The following is a 24233-nucleotide window of genomic DNA, read 5'->3' as shown; positions in this document are numbered from 1 at the left end:
TAAATTCTTGTGTCAGGGGAAAAACTCGTATTTCAAGGCAGTTAGCAGGCAGTTGTACTCAGTAATACCATCATCCAAAGGAACACAGAAATGCGTAATTTCTACTAACAACTGCGTGTATACCAAGGTAATGGGTATAAGGGCATATACTTCTAGTATCCAGATTGGCAAATAGGGATGTATCACTCTTCCAAGGGGAATACAGGGTTAGTTTTAATATTCTCCATCTCAATTTAAAAATGTCAACATTTAATATCGAAAGCTCTGCTTTAGAGTCATTTTGTGGAAAGATTTTTTATGATAGTCAAAATTATTCAGCAATTTAAAATTTATCATTAGCTGTAATTTATGTAGGGTATATTTAAGTTCTTTTCTAAGAAAAAATAGCACTCAACAATGCACATCAATACTTCTCATAACCTAAAAGGATACATCTTTATAAAGCAGCAGCCGCCAATGAACTAAAGAATGTACCTGGTGACAATATTTATTCTTAAGAGGTCATGTATATTAAAGGCTATGGAGAATGTTTAAAAGAGCCCTCTCCAACTAAAATCATTGCCTTTCTAATTCTGAATTTCTCCTGGCTAATATAAAATGATTGATTACCTTTATTTCATGTACCCCTTGATTTTCCTTTTCATTCATCACTGAGTACTTTAAACCAAATGCATTTAGAACCTGCTTCTAGAAGAGCGGTCTCTTTTAAATCTTTGTAAAGTAATGAAAGGACACAGTAAATCAATCTCATTTCTGTTATAGAAAAGAATAACCTTTACTCCACTAAAGTCATTTAGACTATTTCTGTCCCTCTGTTCCTGGAGAGCAAACATAAAACTTTATCTCTATGATTCTTCTAAAATTTGAAAGTAATAAGTTTTTAACTAGAGCCTGAGTTTAGTAATATACATGAATAGTATGATACACATACACAATCATTTTCCTCATGCCTCAAAACTGTAGCCCATTATAAATTTAGTATATTAGGCTTATAAAGTTCAAAAAGTAGCACCAACTCCTTCATTATATACAGGACAAATTATCTTTCTGCATTGTATTTAAAACTGAACATTACAGTTTTAGCTATGAAGCTGATATCGCTTTTTTTTAGAAAAAATGTGATTAATATTTATGGACTAAACATTATATAGTCCATAAATATCAACCACATTTGATCAAATAAATCATATTTATAGTGTAAGGAGTCTTACTTGACACTGTCCACTTAAATAACAAGTTGGTGGTCTTTGATAAAGAAAGTTCTGGAATATATATATATGTGTGTGTGTGTGTGTGTGTGTGTGTATACACACACACACATATATATGTATATACTTCCAATTAAAATGTGCTCAGAAACCTATCTACATTAAGACTCATGTTTTCATGATGGTTGCTAATTTTTTAAATTTACCCTGGATATGTGAAAAGAGATGTAACTTTTATATAATGAACTTCTGTGATCATAATCCCATGAGGTGCTAACGGTAGTCATAAGTGATACAAGAATTAAAGCTTCCACAGGTTAGGGCAGGGAGAGAGGAAGACTCTTCTAAATACATGGAATTGGTTATAATCTAAAAGTGTTTGGGGTAAAAGTTTTAAATAATGGTGGCACATTTCTGTGAATTAAAAATTAACTGGAAATTAGAGATGTGTCATAAAGAATAATGCAAATCCCAGGACAAAAATATTTCTGAAAGTATGTGGAATAATTTTTAAATGAAAAAGTTTCTAAACCTATAAATCCTGCATATGTTTTTTAAAAAACACAATGAACATACACATTTGTCAAATAGAACCATATTATAGTAATTATAACACATTTCATATTACAGCAATTTTAGAGGTGAAAAAAGCAGCATTCCGGAGAATTATGTTGAAAAGCCAATGGCTGGCAAAACCACTAATTATTACTTGGTATTTTTGTAACTGTGTACAGATGTTTTCAGTTAGTTCTCACTCTTTTGTTTTGTTTTGTTTTGCTTTTTTTAAACCTGGCAAAACGTCAAGTTATCTTGAATAAGCTATCATCTTTATGATTTTCTCTGAACTCTGCATGTGGTGACCTTTAATATATGCAGTCTGGCACCTTAGTCTGCAACTGGGCAGGACTCAAGAATTGCATAGAAGCACAGCTAAGATAGGTACAATAAGCATAAACTAGGTAGGCAGGTCCAGAATAAAAGAAGCCGGCATGAGTACCTGTGCAGGCTTACTGCACATGCAAAAATTCACACGGATGCTATGAATGAAGAGCAAGTTGGTTAATGCCAGCTCTTTCTTACTCATTATAGCCTGTTTTTCCCCATGTAATATTTTGCACACTGTTAATATCAAACTGCCCTGCTATCAAAACTTGAGCACAGCAAACATATGCATCGTAAAATATATTTAAGTTCTGAAGTGGTTAGAATTATTTCTGTTATCCTGTAACTGGAATCATGGGATTTCTGTATGGGTATGGTTAATTTGTTCATAAACCACCATTAATCCTGGCTGTATATTTTCACAGTCTGGGTAAACACTTCATTTGCATTAAATTTACAGCATTAATGAGATGTGAAATTTAAAATGCTACTTGAAACATAAATGATGTAAGAAAGCAAAACAAAAAAAGTGTTTTATCACATCTGAAATCAGTAAACCACTTTAAACCTATTAAAATAGGAAGGATATGTAGCCTGAGATTTTAACTTCATAATTCATCTTCTTAGACTAAAATACCAAAGTGGAGAGTAAAACATCTGGAAAATCTGAAAGCTCAAAAACACAAATTGTATACTGCTTCTACTCTAATTGGCTTTTAAATCAGTTTTCAATTTTCATCTTTGGAAACTAGAGGCTAGTACATTCTCAACAGCCAGTAAGACAGAGAAAATTACTGTTTGGCTAAAATACTGTTATTCATGATTGTTGCTGATACTTGCTACAGAGATGGAAAAGGTCTTGAGCCAATTTGAGAAACTCTGTTCAGAAAGGAAAGAAACAAAGGATAAATGAGGAAATAATTTGGAGAGTGAAATGATCGATTTGTTTCTCAGCAGCCCCGTGAGCCCCGTTCTGAGTCCAGATCTGAGAGGCAGCATGGAGAAAGCACCAATGCGAAAGCGTGGCTACACCATCACACCTGGGGGAAACTTGCCCACCTGTTGCTGATGTAGGAAGGATGGGTCTCTTGGGCTTAGTCCCACATATCGATTGGCTTGAGATGTGCCTGAGGCTGTGTAGGCTGATTAAGGAAGAACAAAAACAAAGATAAAAATTGTGAACTATCAGAATGAACACCCTGTCCATGTAAAAGAAACCCAAAGAAGTGGGACTTGCAACCAAAAAACAAAACGTCTCTATTTCTCTTCGCCTTTGTCTGAGTGAACACTAAGTGATATAAAAGAAATGGTAGTTGACCTCAAATCAACTACTTTATCCCCCTCCCCAAAAACCTATCCAGTAAATCACAGCCCAATGTTTGGTGTGGGCACCTCACATTTTGTGATCCAGCTAGTCTTGCAGGGGTACCAAGGACTGGCTAAACAGAAGGGCTCTTTTCCTAGATGTGCCTCTCCATCAGATATTAATTATCTAAGAATGGAATAATCAATGATGATCTATGATTCTACATGTAAAAGCAGACTGAAAGTCTGTCAGGAATAATTGAAAGCTTTTAATGACTGGATTTACGCAGATGTGCTTGATGATACAGAGTGAAAAATGTCTTGCTTAAAAGTCTCTCTAAAAAAAGAAAATCCAATATGACTAACATAAAGAGGAAGCTTTCTTTTATTATATCATATAGAATGAATTAGTTCAGTATTTTACTTAATGTGAAAATGACCTTAGGTTTGATAGAAATGTTTTTTAAAAAAATAATAATTCTTTCTTTTCCACAAGCACAAAAAGTCCATTTCTTGTGATTGGAGTTGATGGCATCTTGTAAATACATGGCTACCAGGTAGTAAATACATATGGTGAATACTCCTTAAATTATATGGCCTCACCTTGAAAATACTATTTGCACAGGTGCATTTTGGTACAGAGTGAATTAGAACACCCCCCAAAAAAAACTCCCTATTCCTAAAGATTTTTGGTTCTTTTTCAGGAGGAAAGAACTAATGTATCTTCAGTAATTCCATTGTTCCATGTCAAATTAAACAGAAGAACAACTGAATTTTCACCATTTACATTATACTGATAGTTCTGAAAAAGTTAAACTGTTTGGTTTAAAACCCTCAGATCAGTGAGGAACCCAGACATCAACTTAAAAAAAAAAAGACTTTTTTAAAAACCAATGCAGTCATTCTGCCATGTTCATTGATGAAGGACTATCGGATTTGATCTATTGATGCATTTTACATTAACTTTTTAAAATAGTGAAAATGCTCACAATTCACCTTTTTATGACTCCTGGGCAAAAGCCCCATCGAAGGGGAGCCATGTGAAGTCAGTGGCCCTGAGTAAGCATCCAGGCCTCTGGAATTCAGTGCACAGCACAGGCAACTGCCTAACCATTACGGAGTTGGCACCAAGTCTGTGCCACTTGTTCTTCTCAGCCATGAGACAATTTCCATGGCCTCTGTGTTATCTTCAATTGCACTGACTTATCAAGTTGATAAGCGATTTCTCATTATCAGTGGTGCCTGGGTAGCTGGAGCTACAAATTTGTTTCTGGGAAAGAACAATAATGACACACTCTATTTCTTCAATGCAAGAATATAAAATGGGCTGATGCCACCATCTTTTCAATATTTTGTCATTTTATTTGTCAAATCAGGTCTCTTTTTGATCAACCTATGTGTAAGTTTAAGAACAATAATTAACAAACAGGCTGACTGTACTCCCATAAGTGAGCTATAGTCACTTGGATCTGACCTTCCTTTGAATCTTATCTGTTAAATATCACTAAAGAAGTAGGTACCAGAAGTTCCTGGAACTTGGTTCTGGTCATTTATCCTGTGATAGGTTTTCAACTATTTCCACAAAAATATTTGTTTTCCATATTCTTTTATTTAAATTGCTGACCTGTTTGTTCAAAAATGCCAAGACATCCACTTTTAAAATCTGGACATATTATTTTAGTGACTGATACAGCTAACCTTTATAACAAAAGAATTTTTTGCCTTTTTTGACTCTGTCTCATCCATCTGTGCATTCAGGCAAGTGTAGGACTCTTTATCAACAAACCAGTTACTAAGTATTTAATAATTATTGATGAAAATTATAAACCTATATAAACTTATTAGTTTCTGGGGCCTCATTAATTTTGAGAAATAAATGCTGAATTCACTGTACACCCAAAATATCTCCCATTTTCTTGTAGGTTCCATTGTAGCTTTAAAAAAAAAACATAAAAACCCAAAGAAAACCAAAACCATGTTCTTCCAATGGCAGAGGAAGAAAGAGCCAGTGGCACCTCCAATTGGCTCTGTAGTTTCACAAAGGAATTTCCAGAGCATGAGGATTTTCTTGCTCTAGGTAAGATAACAGAAGCTCTGAATTTAGGATATAGCATGTATAATGGACAGAAAGCTTGCTAATTCCGCCTGACTGGATCTTCATCTATTCCACACTAACAATCTGTGCCATTCTAGGAAGGTGGTAGTTCGGAAAAAGCCAATTGAAAAACTCTGTAATAATTTCCTGTGTATTTATAAGTATTCTATGTGAAGAAATGAAGGAATACTTTGAGTTATTGGTATGTGCTATGTAAGATGACTGGTTAAATCTCTGACACTTAAAATGTTATAGCCGTGCTAAAAGAGCACAGTACCTGATGTACTGTGATACACAAAATAATTTTAAGAACCATATTTAAGCAGAAAACAAAGAAAGTGCAGGTAGCCTACATGTGCCTAATACTAAGCTCTGAGATATTTTCTGTACCCAATGCTCTGTGACTATTTCTCACAAGGACATAGCCTACAGTAATGCAAACAAGCAATTATCTTACAGAGGCACTGATTCAGTCCGCCTTGTGAAGAGACTTGATTCCTATAGGAATGCTCCAATGAGTAACAATTATCTAATCTCTCTCTGGGTGATATAAAAACCTTGTACACTGCATTATGTTATTCAGTGCATTTTCAATGTACACCTTGAACAAGCAGGCATGGCATTATTTTTGTTATAGCTCTTTACTCAAACAATTAAGCTTCTCCCTTTTCAAATATGATGCACTGACTTAAATTTGATAAGAGAGAGCATGTGTCTGCCAGGCCAAACGCATGCCTGCTGGTTCCATGTAAATGAGAAATCTCCATCTAGTTGGGTAGCTGGAAAAGTCGCCGTGTTTTTCCACCCTGGATCAGATATCCACAGGTGTCTTTGATGGACATTTCTCATTTCCTACAGAAATACTTACTGGTTGCTGTAGGTGAAGCTGCCTCACCTTCAGTGGATGTAGTGATGGGTTTAGTATCTGTCATGGTCAGGGTCACAGGTCGCACTGCACTGGGATGGGGAGAGGGTGCCAAGACAGGAGTGAAATGGCCAGGCACTTTCCCTACTACTTGACCACTGCTGTTAGGCTACAAAACAAAAACAGAATGCCAGTGAAACAATCCAAAAGGCAGTTATCTTGTCCAACAACTCCACTCAGCATACTTGGCCAAGTGGACCCTGCACGCTGCGTAGTCGCCACACATGCCTTGTCAAGTCTGGGTCCGAGAGGTCGATCCATGGTTAGTAGTAATACGGAGCAGCAGCACTTAAAGAAAGTTTTCACCTTCAAAGCACTTGATACAGGTTAACTGTCTTTACAACACCCCCTAGAGCCAGGTAGAACCGATCCTTTCATTTAGTATCCAGAAAGCTCAAGTGGAGACTGAAAGGCTTAGCCGAAGGCTAAAATGGAAGTCATTACTGAGCTAGTGTGAATTAAAACCAGGGCTTCTTCTCTGTTCCCCATCTTCTACAAGGAGTCAGTTTTGGCTTTCAGGACACAATTTTCACCTAACTGACAATATCACTGATATAAGGAAGACAAGAATATCTAGCTTACTGAACACACCAAACTAAGTCATTTCCATCATTTTTAGCCAAGGCCCATTCTCCTGCAAGCAAACCTCTATCTCTTGCTCACACACAGTTACACTCAGACACACATTAGGCAACTTAGATTTTAGGACCTCCACTCAACTTTTGATGATTTACTAATACAAGCAGGCAGAATGATATTTAAGATCACTTAAAATTTCAGACCCATTCAATGATTAAAGTAAGGTCTGGCCTTACACATACAAATAAAAGATTTCCAAAATAAATTAAAATGTGTTGAAGTCAAGCAGAGGGCAATCAAATATACTCTATTATTTGAGTTACTTTTCCATTGCTGGGTGTGGAGAATTATACAAAACATTTATGGTTGACACTTGTGGGAATTAACTGAGAAAATACCCTGGGCAATGATAGAAAAGATTTTATTATCTGAGTTCTAGCCCCAGGTACAAAAATAGTATCCATGTTAGGAGATACAACCCTAAAGGTACACTGTTTGAGGAAATACTTGAAAGTATTTTTCTAGACAGAGCATGCAATTTTTAATTAACACTCATATTGCAATTCTCCACTGCATGTGTTCATAGCAATTTGCTGTGAGAGTATTCTCTACAAATATTTCGTCTTAATAATCTGCACTGCTAAAAGCAAAGAAAGCAATGAAGCAGAATATTTATCTAAATACCTACACATAGGTTACATGTAGACATTTCTTTAGAGAAAGAGAAAAGTAGCTAATAATATTCAAATACTGTAACTTACAGATGTGAACTAGGGCTTCAGTTAGGTTCCTCAAAGGCCATACCATTTGTTCTATAAAGAAATGGACTTGAATATTCTCACCATTCACCACGAATAATAAGTATTTAACTTTATGTCAGTAAAATTGACCAGTTTCCCCTTACGGAAGCCTAGGAGAGTTATAACTTTAAACTAATTTTATTTAAAATATTCCATTAAATAGCATGACTGCTTCACTCTAACAGTGCAGCAGCTATGTAATTAATTTCCAAACTGCCATGGGAGGACAAGGCATCTCAGTCGTTTGCCTTAACCATCGAAGTCAGCACAGTGCTGGGGGACCTGGGGTGGGCGGTGACTCCATGTGAACAAGTACTCATTTTTCCCCATTTTTAGAGCTAAAAAGGTGAATATCAAGAGTCTTATCTTGAAATGCAAAGTAATGAGTTTTGAGGTGGAGTTAAACATCAAAGCAGGCATAATGTTCCTTAAAAAATATCTGTAGTAAACTACAAAGACCAATTTTTCCTTTCAAGGGAAAATGTCTGCTCCTAAAGCAGACCATCAACTTTATTTGAGCATTGCGAAAGACTGCTTTATAGATCTCACTCAGGAAAGAAAAGTCTCATTCTATCACTAGTGGCACATTCTGTGATAAGAAAGCATTTCTGTACACTGTGTTCACCAAAACAGTCTGGCGGTACCTACCTGAGGGCATGGAACAGCAGAATGACAATAACGTCAAGGAAATGTTCTGAGAGAACACAATATCAGCATGCCCATTCTGTAAGCTGTCTACTGGAATTGAATCAACATGAACCAACAGACGTTTCATTTAAAAAATAATGATAAAAGTGACCAAGAAAGAATTCCCAAGCCAATACAGTCAACTTTTCTGAAACTCAGGGTCAGAAGAACGAGAGGCTTGTTTTCAGTTTTCTACTAGTTCAAACAGATGGAGTTAGACTACAATCTTTCTCTTGTAAAACTGTTAAATAGATGAACTTTCCTACTATTGACATGAAAAGACACTGCATCTGAAGGTGAACTTGAAGAGCATTAGGAAAGGGTTATCCGACTCAGTACACTGCTCCTATGATACAGAGTCCTGACAGGATATTTGTGTTCATTGAGATGAGAGTAAGGTGCTTCTTTTAGAAGCTGGAACTTTATCTTGAAAATATGAAGAAAAACTGAGAACAATATAGGCAGATTATCACCTAATATGCCCTCTTAACTTATAAAAACATTAAAATATATGTAAAACAAGCACTGAATAATTAAAGAAATGCATAACACTAAGGGCCTGATTTTAATTTGCATAATTTTTCCCCTAACAGCGCCTAATTAAGACATCAGTTAAAAAAAATCCAATGGAACTCTAAGATTTTCCACACTGAATTAACGTTAAGGATTTTTAATGGATGTCTTAATTAGACTTTGTTATTCATGGAAATTCTACACAAATTAAAATCAGACCTTGTGTGCACTGTTCCCAGCTGAGTCTAGCAGAAAGCTCTATAGAACTTAGACTTTTGAATCCATGCTCTAACAGTAAATTTTATTTCTAAACTGATATACTAAGATCATACTGTTTTTCTTAGTAAGTAGTATTACAGTCATTGAAAGTGCCACACCATTTGGACATTTTATTCTAAAATACAAATAGTTTGACTTCAAATTCAAAACCTGAGACTGGTATACTTAGCTTAGTATTATTAGTCAATGCATCTAAAAAGAACAGGTAACTTTTAAGGTACCCAGATGGTGGTGGAATAGTTGTTACTCAAAATAAAACATTCAAAAAGGACCATTTTGCTTCATTTTAACCAATTAAATTTAGACTAAAGGTTTGTTTTTTAGAGCTTTCTTTGTCAACTCTAAATTAATATGCACATACTACTTACCAAACATTTTAAGAACTGAACAGCATTAGTAACAGAATGTTTACAAAAGTCCCTCAGAGCATTAAGAGGTATAATAAGAAGTCTTCGGTTTCAAACAGCAGAGCCAAGTACCAGACCATACGATCAGAATCACATTACAGATTTTGGATATTACGATTATTGACAGACCCAGCTTTGGCACAAAGACTGTCTACTTGATTGTGGAAAATCTTCTTATCCCAAATCTCTATGAAACAACCTTTCCATAGAAGAAACCACATGTTTAGGGAGTGACAAAGGCACATGAGTCACTATACTTATACAATGGATCCCTAAAACCACTGCACAATGTTTACAAAAAAAGAGACACTTCTGGTAATGTCACTCATTATTAAATGTAGTCATGTCTGTGCAAAGAATATTCAAGTAGTCATCAAACACTGAGAATGTTTACATTACCAAAGCTTATTTTAATACCTAATAGTTAGTCTATAAATACAACTGTAAGTTCTTTTGTGTGTGTTTATTTTAGCGCATACCTTGCTCCTGCCTGAAATAAGCATTTTGTCTCTGTGTCAAGCCAGGTATTCCAGAGGTGTGAACTCCAGTCAGAGCTTTTTTGTCAATGTACTTTCTGCATAAACTTTCTTTTCAGTCAATAAAAATCCAAAAACATCAAACCAAAAACATCTTCACAAAGGTGCCCCTTTGGGGCAACACACTTCCTACCTGTCATTCAGCCACCTTTAAATAAAAACTTATTGAGTCACCAAGACATTTTCTGAAGATGGATTTCGAAAGCTTGTTGTTCTGCCAGACATAACTGAGTAAACTCCACGTCTTTAGAGTTATACCTGCTCCATCTCCCTTAGTCTCTAATCTTATTTGCTCTCTCATGTTTACCTGGCTGGTTTGCGGACTGGATGGGTCATAAGAAGGTACGTAGTTCTTCAGAGTATCCTGAGGATTCAGGTGGGGAGGATATCTGATTGTTGGATGAGAAAAGTAGCTTGATGGGGCTGGAGGAAGAATAGCCTGTGTTGGAAATGGCAACGGCGAGGGCGGAGGTGGAGTTCGAGTTGAGATGACTGCAGAAGATAGAAAAGGAAAGATGGCCTCGTCAGGTGTTTCTTTAACACTCTGCACTGATCCTAAAGAATGCTGTGAAACTATAAAAATGACAGTTAATTCATTTTTCCCGTGATTTAACTAAACTCTCCTAAAATAGCAGTTAGTCTCTTATTCTCAATGCCATCACTGCTAAGCATACACAGACACAACCCCCATTATAGGGAATAAACAATCTTGCTTTCTAGATCTACAAATGATTAAAAAAGAAGTTTTTCTTTCATAGGTTAAGCCAATATTTTATAAAGCATTTCTTTAAGCAAAGTTATTCCCCATCAGAACCATTCTTTGATTAGAAAGTCTTTGTCTCGTAAGTCCAGACTAAGTTGCAGCATTAATTAGAGGACGAGAGAGCCACAACCTCCTACCAAAATTCAAAACAGAAGTGTAATCCAATTTTAAGTAAATATTTTCTCTGTACATCCTGGATAATAGCTGGGTACAATGGAAGGCAATAATTAATAAACAATGATGCCCTGAATAATGACTTGATCATTGTATAAATGCCTGTGAATATTTGAACATAGAGCCTGGGAATTCTTTTTTCTAATAAAAATGTTTCTTTCATATCTTTCATAACCAAAAATAAAGCTCCATTCTTTAACTATTTTTCTTCCCACTCCAACTTTTACTGCATGTACCTTAAAAGATATTAAAATAAAACCAAGAATAAAACCCACAAAAACATGAATTTATAGTTTCATATTGATATTAATTTACCCATAAATCACATATTTTATAAAGGGAAATACTATATAAAACATATGCAATATGGGCAATGTTTAATTGTACTGTAACTTTTCAACATTAGCATAACCACACTTTATTGTTCAGTTTCTGAACTATAATGTCTAAGTTTGAAAAACGGAGAAAGCATATAATTGCATGATCACTGTCTCTATAATGTTGAGGGAAACACATAAGTACAAATTAAGAGTACCAACCAGTACACTGTATGTACTAGTGGAGATGAAATATCTGTTTCTATTTAATATTTTGATCCAGACCATAGGAAATCACATATGATAAATGTTTAGTGCTTTATGAGACAATGTAGCAAACAATAAGAAATAATAAATTCTTTCCACGACCTATAAATGAAAATCATCTGGAATAACTTACCTCTAACTTGTACTTATGTGCAAAAAACCCCAAAAACCTTTTTAAAGGATATTGCTTATCTTCCTCAATAACGTCCAAGGCACTCAGAATCTTCTGAACTGCTTCTTCTTACAAAGAAGATTCCTGGGCCTAACCACAGACCTTCCAGAGAAGGACTCTAGGGCCAAGGCACCAGAAAGTGTATTTTAAACAAGTGCGCCTCATGTAATCTTTCCACACACTGAGGTTTGATCATCCTCTATCAAAGGGATGCATTGCAGAGAATGATTATTAAAATATCACTTTGTTTAAGAAGTATGTACTTTTGAAAGTATAATTTCAGGACACACAAAGATCTCAGTTAGACTGGGCATCTTTTCACTTTGTGTCGAAATGCTCTTAATCTCAGCTCCATTTAACCATGGTCTTCACCTATATCTGTACATAAACCTAGAAGGTTATTGCTTATTTCTATGTTGATTGTTATTTAGATCTCATTTTTCATCTTTTTTTAGATTTTTAAAATTTATTTATGTATTTTTAGAGGGGAAGGAGAGAAAGAGAGAAACATCAATGTATGGTTGCCTTTCGTGCGTCCCTTGCTGGGAGTTGGCCTGCAGGGAACTGGACTACAACCCAGGCATGTGCCCTGACTGGGAATCGAACCACGATCCTCTGGTTCACAGGCCCGCGCTCAATCCACTGAGCTACACCAGCCATGGCTTCATTTTTAATCTTTAAAAGAAGATTTAATAGTAACTGTTCCTTAAAGTACAAATGTAAAATATTGGATTAAAAAAAATCTCTATAAATTAAGATATTAATGATAACATCAAGTATATTAGCCCACAGAAAGTATCTTTTTTATTTTTTCTGATTAATTTCATTCCCAAATAAATAGCTAAATATTGGTTTTCATATAGAATATAATATATTCAGGGTCAGCTTTAGCTCAAGTGGTTACTTCATCGTGGCAGACACTGAATATAATATATACACCCCAGGCCAGGGAGATTAGTTGCTTAGAGCACCAGCCAGATAGGCCCACACTGTGGGATTTTGAGCCCCAGGTATGGCACACACAAGAAACAACCAATGAATGCATAAGTAAGTGGAACAATAAATTAAGGTCTCTCTCTCCCTCTCTCAAATCAATGTAAGAAAAAAAAATTTTTAAGAAAATAATGTATATAGAAATAGTGGCTGTATATTTTAATGCCTCTAGAAATGCTCTAAATTCATCAACATACTGAAAGTAATCTTTGTCTTGGTAAAATATATGGAAGTAAGACCAACCCTGAAGATAAAATTAAAATAACCACATGCCCCATATTTTCTAATTTCCTGTGATTATAATCTTTCTAATAAAGGCACTTTAAAGGAACATAGCTAAATGGTATTTAATTGTATGGCTAATTGAAATTAAATTGAATTGTATGGCTAATTGAAAATCTTTCCTCCCATATTGATAAGAAAAAGAAAACATTTGATCAGACCGTGACCCTCCCCTTCTTGGTTGAGAAAACATGGCCACCACAGCTGCAATAAACACAGCTACTCCATCCCCAAGGGTGTGGCTCTGCAAGTGAAAGGGAGGCTTCTCCTCTGTGTTTGAAACTCCTCACCACTGTGTGCAACTCCAGGTATTCCGGGATGGTGGTGCTGGGGGAAAGTGCTCAACCTGGGGGAAGAATCCTGTGGAGATGTAGAGCTGAACAATGGCTTTTCAGGCTTCTTCATAGTATTCGGAGAAGACATATCTGCAAAGGAAGAGGAAAAAATCCAAGCTTTATGACTTTCTTAGGCTACAAAGTTCATACTAACATGGGAGATCTACTTTTCACCACCTTATTATTTTTGGTGATTTTGGCTTGTTTATAAAATATATGTTGAGCGTCAAAGATCTGGCTGTGCTAGAGCTTTGAAACACGTGTCAGAACAATTTCTACTGCCTCATTAGAATTATCATCAGAATGATTCTTAGTAGTAAGTAAATTCTGAACTTCTGAAAAATTAAGTATCATTGGCCCCTGGATTCACATCAAGGTGTTTTTTACCTCAGCTTTTTATTCTTAGATTTATATAATTCAGGGGTTGGTCTTTTGACTTGAGGACTACCACTGTGGAAAACAATAGAGAAAAACCCAGTGTGAATGTGAGAAACAACCTTTGGGTACACTGGTAAGCATATCGTTGATTTAACATCTTTTGTGGAAAACTCATTACTTGTTTTAGCAAAAAAAAAAAAATCGTTCACTTGATCATTCTGCAAATATTTATTCAGTTCCTTTCTTTGCCGAGTAAGGGTGTTAAGATAAAAAGAGTAATTGTTGCTGTAGGGATACTCGGTGGCAGTGAGGGGAAAAATGATGATAAGACACAGGTCAACAGCTGAGAGGGAGGAAGTGGGTTGAGAGCAGAGGCACTGTGGTGTCCGTGTCTCCTCTGTCTCCTCCGCCAGCCTCACTGCACTGGAACAGTGATCACCTCAGCCTCCCAGGTCAAAAAAGGTGCCCCTAGGAGCACCGCATTTAAAATGTGAATGGCAATGACATATTCAGAGAGAGAAAATGTTCTGAAGAAGGGGGCCATAAGACATGCAAGTAGTACAAATAGTCTGTGGAATGAGGAGCAGAGATAAAGGAAGGAAGTGAGCAGCTGGCAAGACCCACATGATAAGGGGCCATGGGTGCTGTGTATGAGTGACTGAGTGCTTACCCTGTTGGGGGAAGGCTATTGATGGGTGAGCTATGATTGCACTGACAGTTTAGAGCAATCCCTCCAGAAACTACATGGAGGATGAATTAGCCAAAGTGGAGATAGCAATCATGGGAACTACCTAAGAAGATGGATTAATTAATATATTCATTCATAAATATTTATTGAAGGTCTAATTTATTCCAGACACTGAGCTAGTTGCTGGGGACATAACAGTAAACTAGATTCAGTTTCAGCCTCTATAAAGCTTGAAATCTAAAGAGAAGATATGGATAAGTAAAAAGGAGTTACAGTGTAAGGAGTGCCATAATGGGAGAAGTATTCAGGGACGTGTTCATACAATCATTCATTCATTCCACAGATATTTAATACTGCCCAAAGACAGATCATTAAAACTTGAAATCAGAGCAGAGATAGAACCAATACAATAGATCAGCAATTTTCAACCAGTGTGCCATGAGCATTTTTAAAACACACAATACCTGATTATTTAGTTAGGGTAGTATTGATACTACTACCTCAAGAGTACCTTGAGTAGTATTAATTTTTACTAAGATTATAAATTTATAGTAAAATATTCTAAAATTCACATAAGTACTAAAATTTATATTTTTATTATCAAAATTTTAAATACATATACAAGTAGAATAGTAATGGATGCTCATGTACCTACCCATCACCCAGACTCAATTATCAATACATAGTGGATCTTATTTCACCTTTACCGCATCTAAACTCCCCACCCTTGTATTACTTCAAAGCAATTCCTAGGTATCACATAATTTCATCTATACATATTTCGGTTTGTATTTCTAAAATAAAATTTTACTGACAGAAAAAAAAACAAAATTTCATCACACATAATATATATATATATATATATATATATATATATATATATACACACACAATGTGCATTTTTAATTAACATAGTTTTGACATAAAAAAAGACTACATGGCACAATTAGTACAGGAAACTAGTTAACATTATGTTTTGCCATTTAAAATTACCTAAACTCAGACTTCCAGCCAAGATGGAGGCGTAGATGGAAATACTGTGCCTCCTCGCACAACCAAATTTAAAGACAACAAAGATTTAGAAACAAAAATGCAACCAAACAGACAGGAAAGTAAACTGTACCAAAGTCCGAGAACAACGAACCATTCACCCAGACCGGTAAGAGGGGCAGAGTCGCGGCCTATGGAGAGAGGTCCCGGCAGGAGGAGGCGGTGATTGGCAACCCTGGCAGGTGCAGACGCAAACCCAGTAGGGCTCCCAAGGCAGCTGGCTGACACACCTTTGTGCTCAGAGAAACCAGGAATGTTTAAAAATGGCCAGTGAGACAGACTATGCAACCTGGGGCCCCAGCACTGGAAATAAAGCCTAAAAGCACTGATTGAAAAAACTTTGGGGGGCTGAGGTGCTGGGAGAGGCTCCTAGCCCCACAGGAAAGTTCGTTGGGGAGACCCACAGGGTCCTAGAATGTACACAAGCCCACATACCTTGGAACCAGCACTAGAAGGGCCCAATTTGCTTGTGGGAAGTGGCAGAGGGGACTGAAATCTGAGAGTGTTACAGATGCCATTGCTCCCTCTCTGACCCCACCCCTAGTCACAATCCAGCAACTGGGCTGACCCGGCCTGGTAAACACCTAAGCTTTTGCACCTCTTATGTAACAGGTGTGACCAGACCAAAACACTGTAGCTCAAGCAGAACAGCTCAAAGCCCCAGAACCAATACTTTTAAGGGACCAAGAGATAGACAACCTATCAGATGCACAGTTCAAAGCACTGGTGATCAGGATGCTCACTGAACTGGTTGATTTTAGTCACAAATTAGATGAAAAATGAAGGCTACACTAAGTGAAATGAAACAAATCGCACAGGGAACCAATAGTGATGGAAACAAATCTGAGACTAAAATCAATGGAGTGGACCAGAAGGAAGAAAGAAATGACCAAACAGAAAAGAATAAAGAAGCAAGAATTCAAAAAAAAAAAAATGAGAGGCTTAGGAACCTCCAGGACATCTTTAAATGTTCCAACATCTGAATTATAGGGGTACCAGAAAGGGAAGAAGGACGGCAACAAGTGGAAAACTTATTTGACCAAATAATAAAGGAGAACTTCCCCAATCTGGCAAAGGAAATAGACTTCCAGGAAGTCCAGGAAGCTCAGGGAGTCCCAAAGAAGTTGGACCCAAGGAGGAACACACCAAGGCACATCATAATTAAGTTACCCAAGATTAAAAATAAGGAAAGAATCTTAAAAGCAGCAAAAGAAAATCAGAGAATCACCTACAAAGGAGTTCCCACAAGACTATCAGCTGATTTCTCAAAAGAAACTTTTTAGGCAAGAAGGGACTGGAAAGAAGTATTCAAAGTAATGAAAGGCAAGGACCTACATCCAAGATGGCTCTATCCAGAAAAGCTTTCATTTAGAATGGAAGGGCAGATAAAGTGCTTCCCAGATAAGGTCAAGTTAAAGGAATTCATCATCACCAAGCCTTTATTATATGAAATGTTAAAGGGACTTATCTAAGAAAGAGAAGATGAAAAATATGAACAGTGAAAGGAGAGAAAACTCACAGTTATTAACAACCACACCTAAAACAAAAGCAAACTAAGCAGACAGCTAAAACAGGAGTGGAACCATAGAAATGGAGATCACATGGAGAGTTAACAACAGGGGAGTGGGAGGAGGAGAAGGTACAGAGAATAAATAGCCTATGGTAGGTGGAAAATAGATAGGGGGAGGGCAAGAATAATATGGGAAATGTAGAAGCTAAAGAACTTGTGACACGTGGACATGAACTAAAGTGGGGGAATGGGGAGGAGGGCATGTGGAGGGTGGAGGGGAATGAAGAGGGGAAATGGGACAACTATAATGGCATAATCAATAAAATATATTTTAAAAAATAAATAAATAGAATAAAATAAAATTACCTAAACTCTGGTAAAGACATCCAACAAAATTAAATATGTATTTTCAGCCCACTAGTAATAAAAAAATGGACATGCTACTGTAAAGACTGTAGACATAACAGTCTACAAAAATGACAGGTGTATTTGTAGCCATAAGCTACAATTTGTGACTAACTGGTTATCACTAACCTATCAAAACTTTGATGAATCAATGAACCATTTTCTCGTATCTTTCTCAAAAATAAATAAATAAATAAATTGTTATTGAAACCACAGCAATTAATGCTGTTACCAAAAAAAAGAGAAAACTAAAAAAACACTCACAAGCATATACAAAGGAATTTCATTTCAGCTACGTTACCTTCAAAATGCCAAAATACCTATGTGATTTTAAAAGGTAATACTAAAAAATGTATGTTTTGACCTCAGGGAAGTTAATCATGGACATATACATTGCTAGAGGTCAGGAAAAAACCTCTGTTTCATCACTCACTTTATAGACAATGTAATAAATTTCCCTCCCAATTTTTTTTCTTTTTTTTAAATTTATTTAATTATTTTTCAAGTACAGTTTTCTGTCTATTACTCCCATCCCATCCCACCTATAGCCATACCACCCTGAACGCTCCCGATCTTGTCTGATCTCGGAAGCTAAGCAGGGTCAGGCCTGGTTAGTACTTGAAAGGGAGACTCCCTCCCAAATTTTAAATTTTAAATTAACTCTTAGAAAAAAAATTTGGTAACTTTCTATTGATGCTCTTGTGCTTTATCTGTGCTTAGGCATAAATTTCAAATGAAATTTCAGTGATTTTAACCTGTGTAAATTAGTTTCTGAAGACTCCCTAGTGTAAATAATAAAGGATTTACTGTACACTTAAACAATTAAGTATGACCAGAGCTTGGGAAGCAAAATAAGTTTCATTCCAGTCATGTTATTTCTGGAGATCAATCAAGGCTATTGCAACTACTGTAACTATTTCAGAATTTTTATTAAACCCAGCCAAATTCACATGAGTATCTTTTTGTAAAGGGCACATAAACCAAAGGTATTTGTGCACAAATTAAAGAATATAGGTGATTATATAATTTTTGAGAATTAAAGTCTTTGCATTTTCTCTTTTTTAAAGGTTTTATTTATTTATATTTTAAAGAGAGGGAGAAAAACAGGGAGAGAAACATTAATGTGTGGGTTGCTCCTCACACACTCCCTACTGGGGACCTGGCCCACAACCCAGGCATTTGCCCTGACCGAGAATCGAGCCTGCGATCCTTTGGTTCTCAGGACCACACTCAATCCACTGGGCTACATCAGCCAGGGTGCCTTTGATTTTTTTAATCAAAATGATACTCTTGGCTTTATCAGGCAATTATTATAGGTCCACTTATTGTTTTGGTTCTCTTTTAAATATGTATCTTCATGTTCACAACACAGAGGGGTTAAAGAGGCCAAGGCAACAAAAACAAACAAACAAACAAATCACTCTCCAAGTTGTAAAAGGGACCGGGAATTATCTCCTCCTTAAACAAAAAAAATTGCAATAGTAAACATAAGAATGGGAAGGTACACTGGCCATACTGAAGTTATTTTCTTCAAAAATTAAACAATGGTACTATTAGAAAACAGGCTTAATTGCCTTTGTTTTCCCATTAAGTGAAATTAATTTGGAGTCTATCAGTTAATAAAGATATACTGCATGTGTAAGGCACTACGCTAAGTACTTAGAAGGACACAAAGTAAACCCTTCCCTCAAAGGAAAAAAAAAACCTTTCTGGATGGAAGAAGAAATAAAAATTAAAGGTCAATTATCTGAGAGAAGTAAGGGTAGAATTTCTAGCTATTACATTTTAATCATGAATCAAACTAGTGTTGTTTTTATTTTAATTTCATTTTCAACGTCTGCAGTCTAATAGACCTCATGCCAAAGTGAAAAATGGTACCATTTCTATTTTTAATGAACTCATATGCTACAGAAAGAAACATGTTTGAGGAATGAATATATACAAAAGATGGTTTTAAGTGACCTTTCTGTAAAGAAAAACGAATATCATGCCACAATCTATTGTTCCCCAAGCAGAAAGAATAATACATAAAAAGATTTAATTGAGAATAAGTAGAATAATAAAGCTGAATAATATATGTAAGGGGGACCCTCCAAAAAGTCAGAATTACCTTCTGGAGGGCAGACCCCTTGTAGCACAGGCTTCCCACAGTAGGTGAGTGTTCTAGGAACCCATCTGGACCAGGGTACCAGCTGGCATCGTTGTGAGAGGCTGCATTTGGCTTCAGTGATTTTTTTAAGGCTCTTTAAACACATTTGCCCATTTCATGATGGGTGATTTATGAGCACACCTGCCCACACCACCTGAGTGTTCAGCAGTTTTGACCAAAAACAGCCTGACCCCTGTACCCCACCTTCCCTATTCACCCTGTCTCACCACAAGTGGCTTTTTTTTTTTGTTTCCTTGGATGAAAAAAGTCCTCAAAGGGAAATGTTCTGCCAATGTAAAAAGAGGTAAAATTAAAAAATGTCAGAAGCACTAAAAGGCATCAAAATCCACAAGTTCAAAAACTATTTGATCAGTGGGAAAAAGTCTTGATAGGTGTCTTGCATCAAATGAGAGTACTTTGAAGGTAACTGAAGTTTAAGCATGTAAGAACAAATACACAATTAAAAAAATAAGTTCTGCTTTCCCCTCATAAACATATAAGTTGAATAATAACACATGATTACTATGCATAAGTTGAATAATACGTGAAATAAAGAAGTTGGAGAGGGAGTCAAGATCGTAAGAAAAGAATGAGCTGTTACACCTGTCGGTAGGAAGGAGGCGGGAGTTACTGGTGGCTGATGGGAAAGATGCAATGGCCAACGAGGGCTTGCTATCAGGCAAATAAATTTAATACGATTTAAAACATAAGAATTTATAAATGAATTCATTTTAGAAGGAAAAGAGTGTTCCAAAACCTCTATTTTTTCTGTTCTTGTAGCTTCCACTAGTCCCTTTTCACGTGTACCTGGCTGAATCAACAATTTCCCCAAAGTCCCCTTCCCAGGCCTTCCTCATCATGGTCCATTACAAAATCAGTAACTGAAATCATCTTCTTCAAAATATCTTCTACCAAGATCTACCATGGAATCACATTTTCATATAAAGTTTTCCTTATCATTCAATTTTATTTATACTTATTGCCTCCTGGAGGAGGAAGGAATGAGGAGGGATGTGCTTCTAACTCTGTCCCTTTCCTTTCATGTGACATTCCCTTGGGTTAAAAATACTCTTTACCCTTTTATTCCATCTACAGAACAATATTTTGTCCATTGAACCAATTTGATTTACTTCCTCTGTACATAATCCTTCCAAGGAACTTTAGAGATCTAGATCGCCTGAATGATCTTGTGTTTATGTCTTATATCACTCAAAGGCTTTCGAATTATTATTTTGTAGAGGTTAATCCATAGCATGCACATATATATATATATATATATATATATATATATATATATGCATACATACATATTAAGTTGACTAATAGCTTATCCTACAGAAGATAATTTTATTAAATACACATACATGTGGAAGCTGAAAAAAGATGTTATGGTGAAAAGAATTTTTAGAAGTGTAGGATTGAAAGAAGGTAGAAAAGGAAGAACAGACACTGTGTCTAGGCAGTTTATTTTAGAATCCCTTGCATGTTAAAGAAGCTGTGTGGTGGGATGATAACTACTAGTATAAGGTGAGCAAAATAACCATAGTCAGTATACATTAAAATGCATGTTGCCTGAATACATACCACTGGATGAGAAGTAACTTAATGGAAAGCAACGAGGAAAAACAAAATTAGTCTCTGAGTTTCTAGTACGTAGGAGAAACTATGGTGAGGCAGAAAGTTCAAGAGGTTAAATAAGACCACCTGCCCCTTGTCCTGGTGATGTGTACAGTTCAACAGAGAGGATAGACATTAAATATAAATATGCATCAGATAATTGCAATCATGATATTAGGCTATAGAAGGATTCTTCTCAATGACAGAAGATTAGAGAAGCTGATCTAAAAAAAATTTACACTAATAGTATTAATCATCGGTGTCTACACCGATGTTTACAGTAATAATTGGAAAATTAGTTATGGCTTTAGAAACCAACTGTACTGTTAAATGCATAACAAAAAAAATCACCATGTAAGAAAAGTTCAAGTAGGCTACTCATATAAGCTAAGTTGATTCACTTATGCATACCTTTAAATAAGTATTTTGCAAAATCAAATTATCACATAATTTTACTACCTGTACTATAAAGTTTCTGTCACTGTGACTTATATACATCCTAAACCCTCATGTGTCATTCACTTCACAGCATCACTTCAAAGAGATACAGGCTTAAGTAAATAAAGAGTTAGATCAAGTCATCTCCCAACAAGGTAATTTCATCTACAAAGAAAGAGTGTTGCTGCGAAACACAGCGTATGTACTCGACTCATCAGCAGCTTGCACAAATGGCGCTCCAGATGTATATCTGTTCAAGTCAGCCCAAGGCAACAATTTTGATCAATTCTAATGTGATAAAATGCTGCAGGGGAAGTGTGCAGAAACGCGTTTACGTCAGCCCTTAATTAAACTGTTGTTCACTTCCAAAGAACCTTAGAAAACACTAATGAGACATGAGTTTTGGCAATTTCTTCATCAAAGCAAAGACCCCTTCCTCAGTCTGTAGCAGCTTGTCATCCAAGTCGCTCCCGGGATAAATGTCACATGGCAGTCCAATCAGTTAGACACCTGTTAGTAGAACCTCACTGAAGTCAACTAGTGATCCAGGGCAAGCTCAAACAGCCACCTTAACACCTGCCTGTCTGGGACACCTGCTCCTTTTTCACATATAGTAGAGCAATATGTTAGCTTTTCCAATATGCTTGAATAGATTAACCTCACAAATCACATTTCTATAGCCTATATAGAAAACATCATTTTCTTTAAAAAAAAATCTATTCTCCTTCCCTATAATGACACTTATGGCACAAAACTCTTTCAAATCAATTATGTAAAAACACACAAGAATTTCTGAATTTTTAGAAGCCATTATTTTCAACTAGCCTAACACTAAATCACACTATATGAACTAGCAGGTATGGCTAAGTGGATTGAGTGCCAGCCTCTGAAACAAAGGGTCGCTGGTTCGATTCCCAGTCCGGCACAAGCCTGGGTTGTAGACCAGGTTGCAAGCTGGGGGCATACAAAAGGTGGCCAGTGAATGTTTCTCTCCCTCTCTTTCTCTCTCCCTTCCCCTCTCTCTAAAAATAAATAGTCTTTTAAAAAATAAAATGTATTTACTGTGCCATTCCTATGATTTAGAAAAACATTTCTATCTGTTTAACAAAGAAGCAAATTGCCTTAAAATATTATAAAGTTCAATCCTTTTACATATGCTTTGTCTTTCTTACATAAGTGCCATACTTGTAAGCAAGTCTAAAAGAACCCTTTAAGGTACAAGTCACCATTTGCTGGTTTCTCTGATTTTTCCAATATTTAGAGTTATCGTTTATAATTAAGTGCTTAAAATGTTATAATCACAGTTAAAAATATCTTCTTTACTTTTTGCATCACCAAGCTGTTCTACAGATGTTCCTGGGTTCATTTTGGCAGAAGGAAACTCAAGTGCGGTGTAGAAGTCAAGGAAGCCCCTGCTGGCTTGGCCCTCTGCAGCAGGCATGGTGCCCATCCGAGGGGGTCAGTGCCTACATGAGAATGTGCAGCTGCGATGAGTCCAGTGGCTGGGGTCCAACCAGAATATATCATATTGACTAGTCTTACTTAAGTTAATACCCTTTGTAGTTTTCTAGACTTCTTTATTTTTCAAAGGTTTTAGACTTTCAAAATTTTGTAGATTTCAGAAATTCTGGACACAGAAAAGTCCTTCAGAGATAGCACCCAAACTCATTCCCGGATGATGGCACAGGTGGTCAACACATCCATTACTTCACCGAGACTGTCGAGCAAAACAAAACACTGAGAGGGAAAAACAAACTTGGCTAAACTGGGGAATTTCTGTTTCCCATTAAAATGTTGGGGTGGAAGCTTGAAGGCAAGGTGAAAAATGACTGATTATCTGCATAAATAATACTATTTATAATAAGTGAGAAGCTACCAAATCTAGTGCATAGGACACATTCAAGTAATAGAAATCTGACTTTTACTTCAGGCCATAGGTACCCAGAATCAGTCCTGAGACAAGGAAATAGCTTGGGACCTGTGTCCCAGGACGGGAAGGCAGGGAGTCCAGCCCTCAGCTGAGTGTTCGAGGAGACCAAGGCTTTTCTGTTTCTGCCTTGTGGTAAATTGTATTGAGGAGAGGGAAGTTTAGAGGTTATTTATAGCCCACATAAACATATGTAAAACACTACCACATTCAACCCTAGAAGATCCCAGCCCAAAGCTTTGCAGTAATTATCTCTATCAGCGTCCCTCTGGAGAACCACACTGGTCCTACACCTTTAACAAGTTTTACCTGCAGATAAAGGACTGGTGGTGGGAAAGTCCTCTGAGGGAGTGTGCCCTAGAGGAGTGAGGAAGTGGCCTGCATCTGTCCTAGACAGCTCTGCACAATCCCTGAGGTACCATCTTCATTTCCCCTTTCCTTCATTATATAATGGAGCTCTTCTAATTGATGGAAGAAAAGATGTGGTGTGATGTCCAGGGGTTTAGATGAAATATAAATGAAAAAAAAAGATATGTATGGATAGAGTCACAA

General features: G+C 36.5%; 1 protein-coding gene across 8 annotated transcripts in view; it reads right to left on the bottom strand.

Moving 5' to 3' along the window:
• The window catches only part of NFIB (nuclear factor I B), a 235151-nt gene that overhangs the window by 22159 nt on the left and 188759 nt on the right, over positions 1-24233 (bottom strand). For 5 of the 8 annotated variants that reach the window (XM_037061955.1, XM_037061953.1, XM_037061956.1 and 2 more), the window contains exons 7-10: positions 13475-13609; positions 10524-10708; positions 6359-6524; positions 3150-3232 (exon numbers count right to left, since the gene is read on the bottom strand). In XM_037061955.1, the coding sequence (XP_036917850.1) occupies positions 3150-3232; positions 6359-6524; positions 10524-10708; positions 13475-13609 (569 nt within the window). The remainder of the gene's footprint in view (positions 1-3149; positions 3233-6358; positions 6525-10523; positions 10709-13474; positions 13610-24233) is intronic. The other 3 variants (XM_037061958.1, XM_037061959.1, XM_037061954.1) reach the window with 2 other exon arrangements.

The sequence above is a fragment of the Sturnira hondurensis genome, unplaced genomic scaffold (genome assembly GCF_014824575.4).
Source record: "Sturnira hondurensis isolate 20B ecotype Veracruz unplaced genomic scaffold, ASM1482457v3 Scaffold0013559, whole genome shotgun sequence".
Taxonomy (NCBI): domain Eukaryota; kingdom Metazoa; phylum Chordata; class Mammalia; order Chiroptera; family Phyllostomidae; genus Sturnira; species Sturnira hondurensis.
Note: the sequence above shows the minus strand (reverse complement) of the source record. Positions and strands in the feature narration are given on the sequence as shown.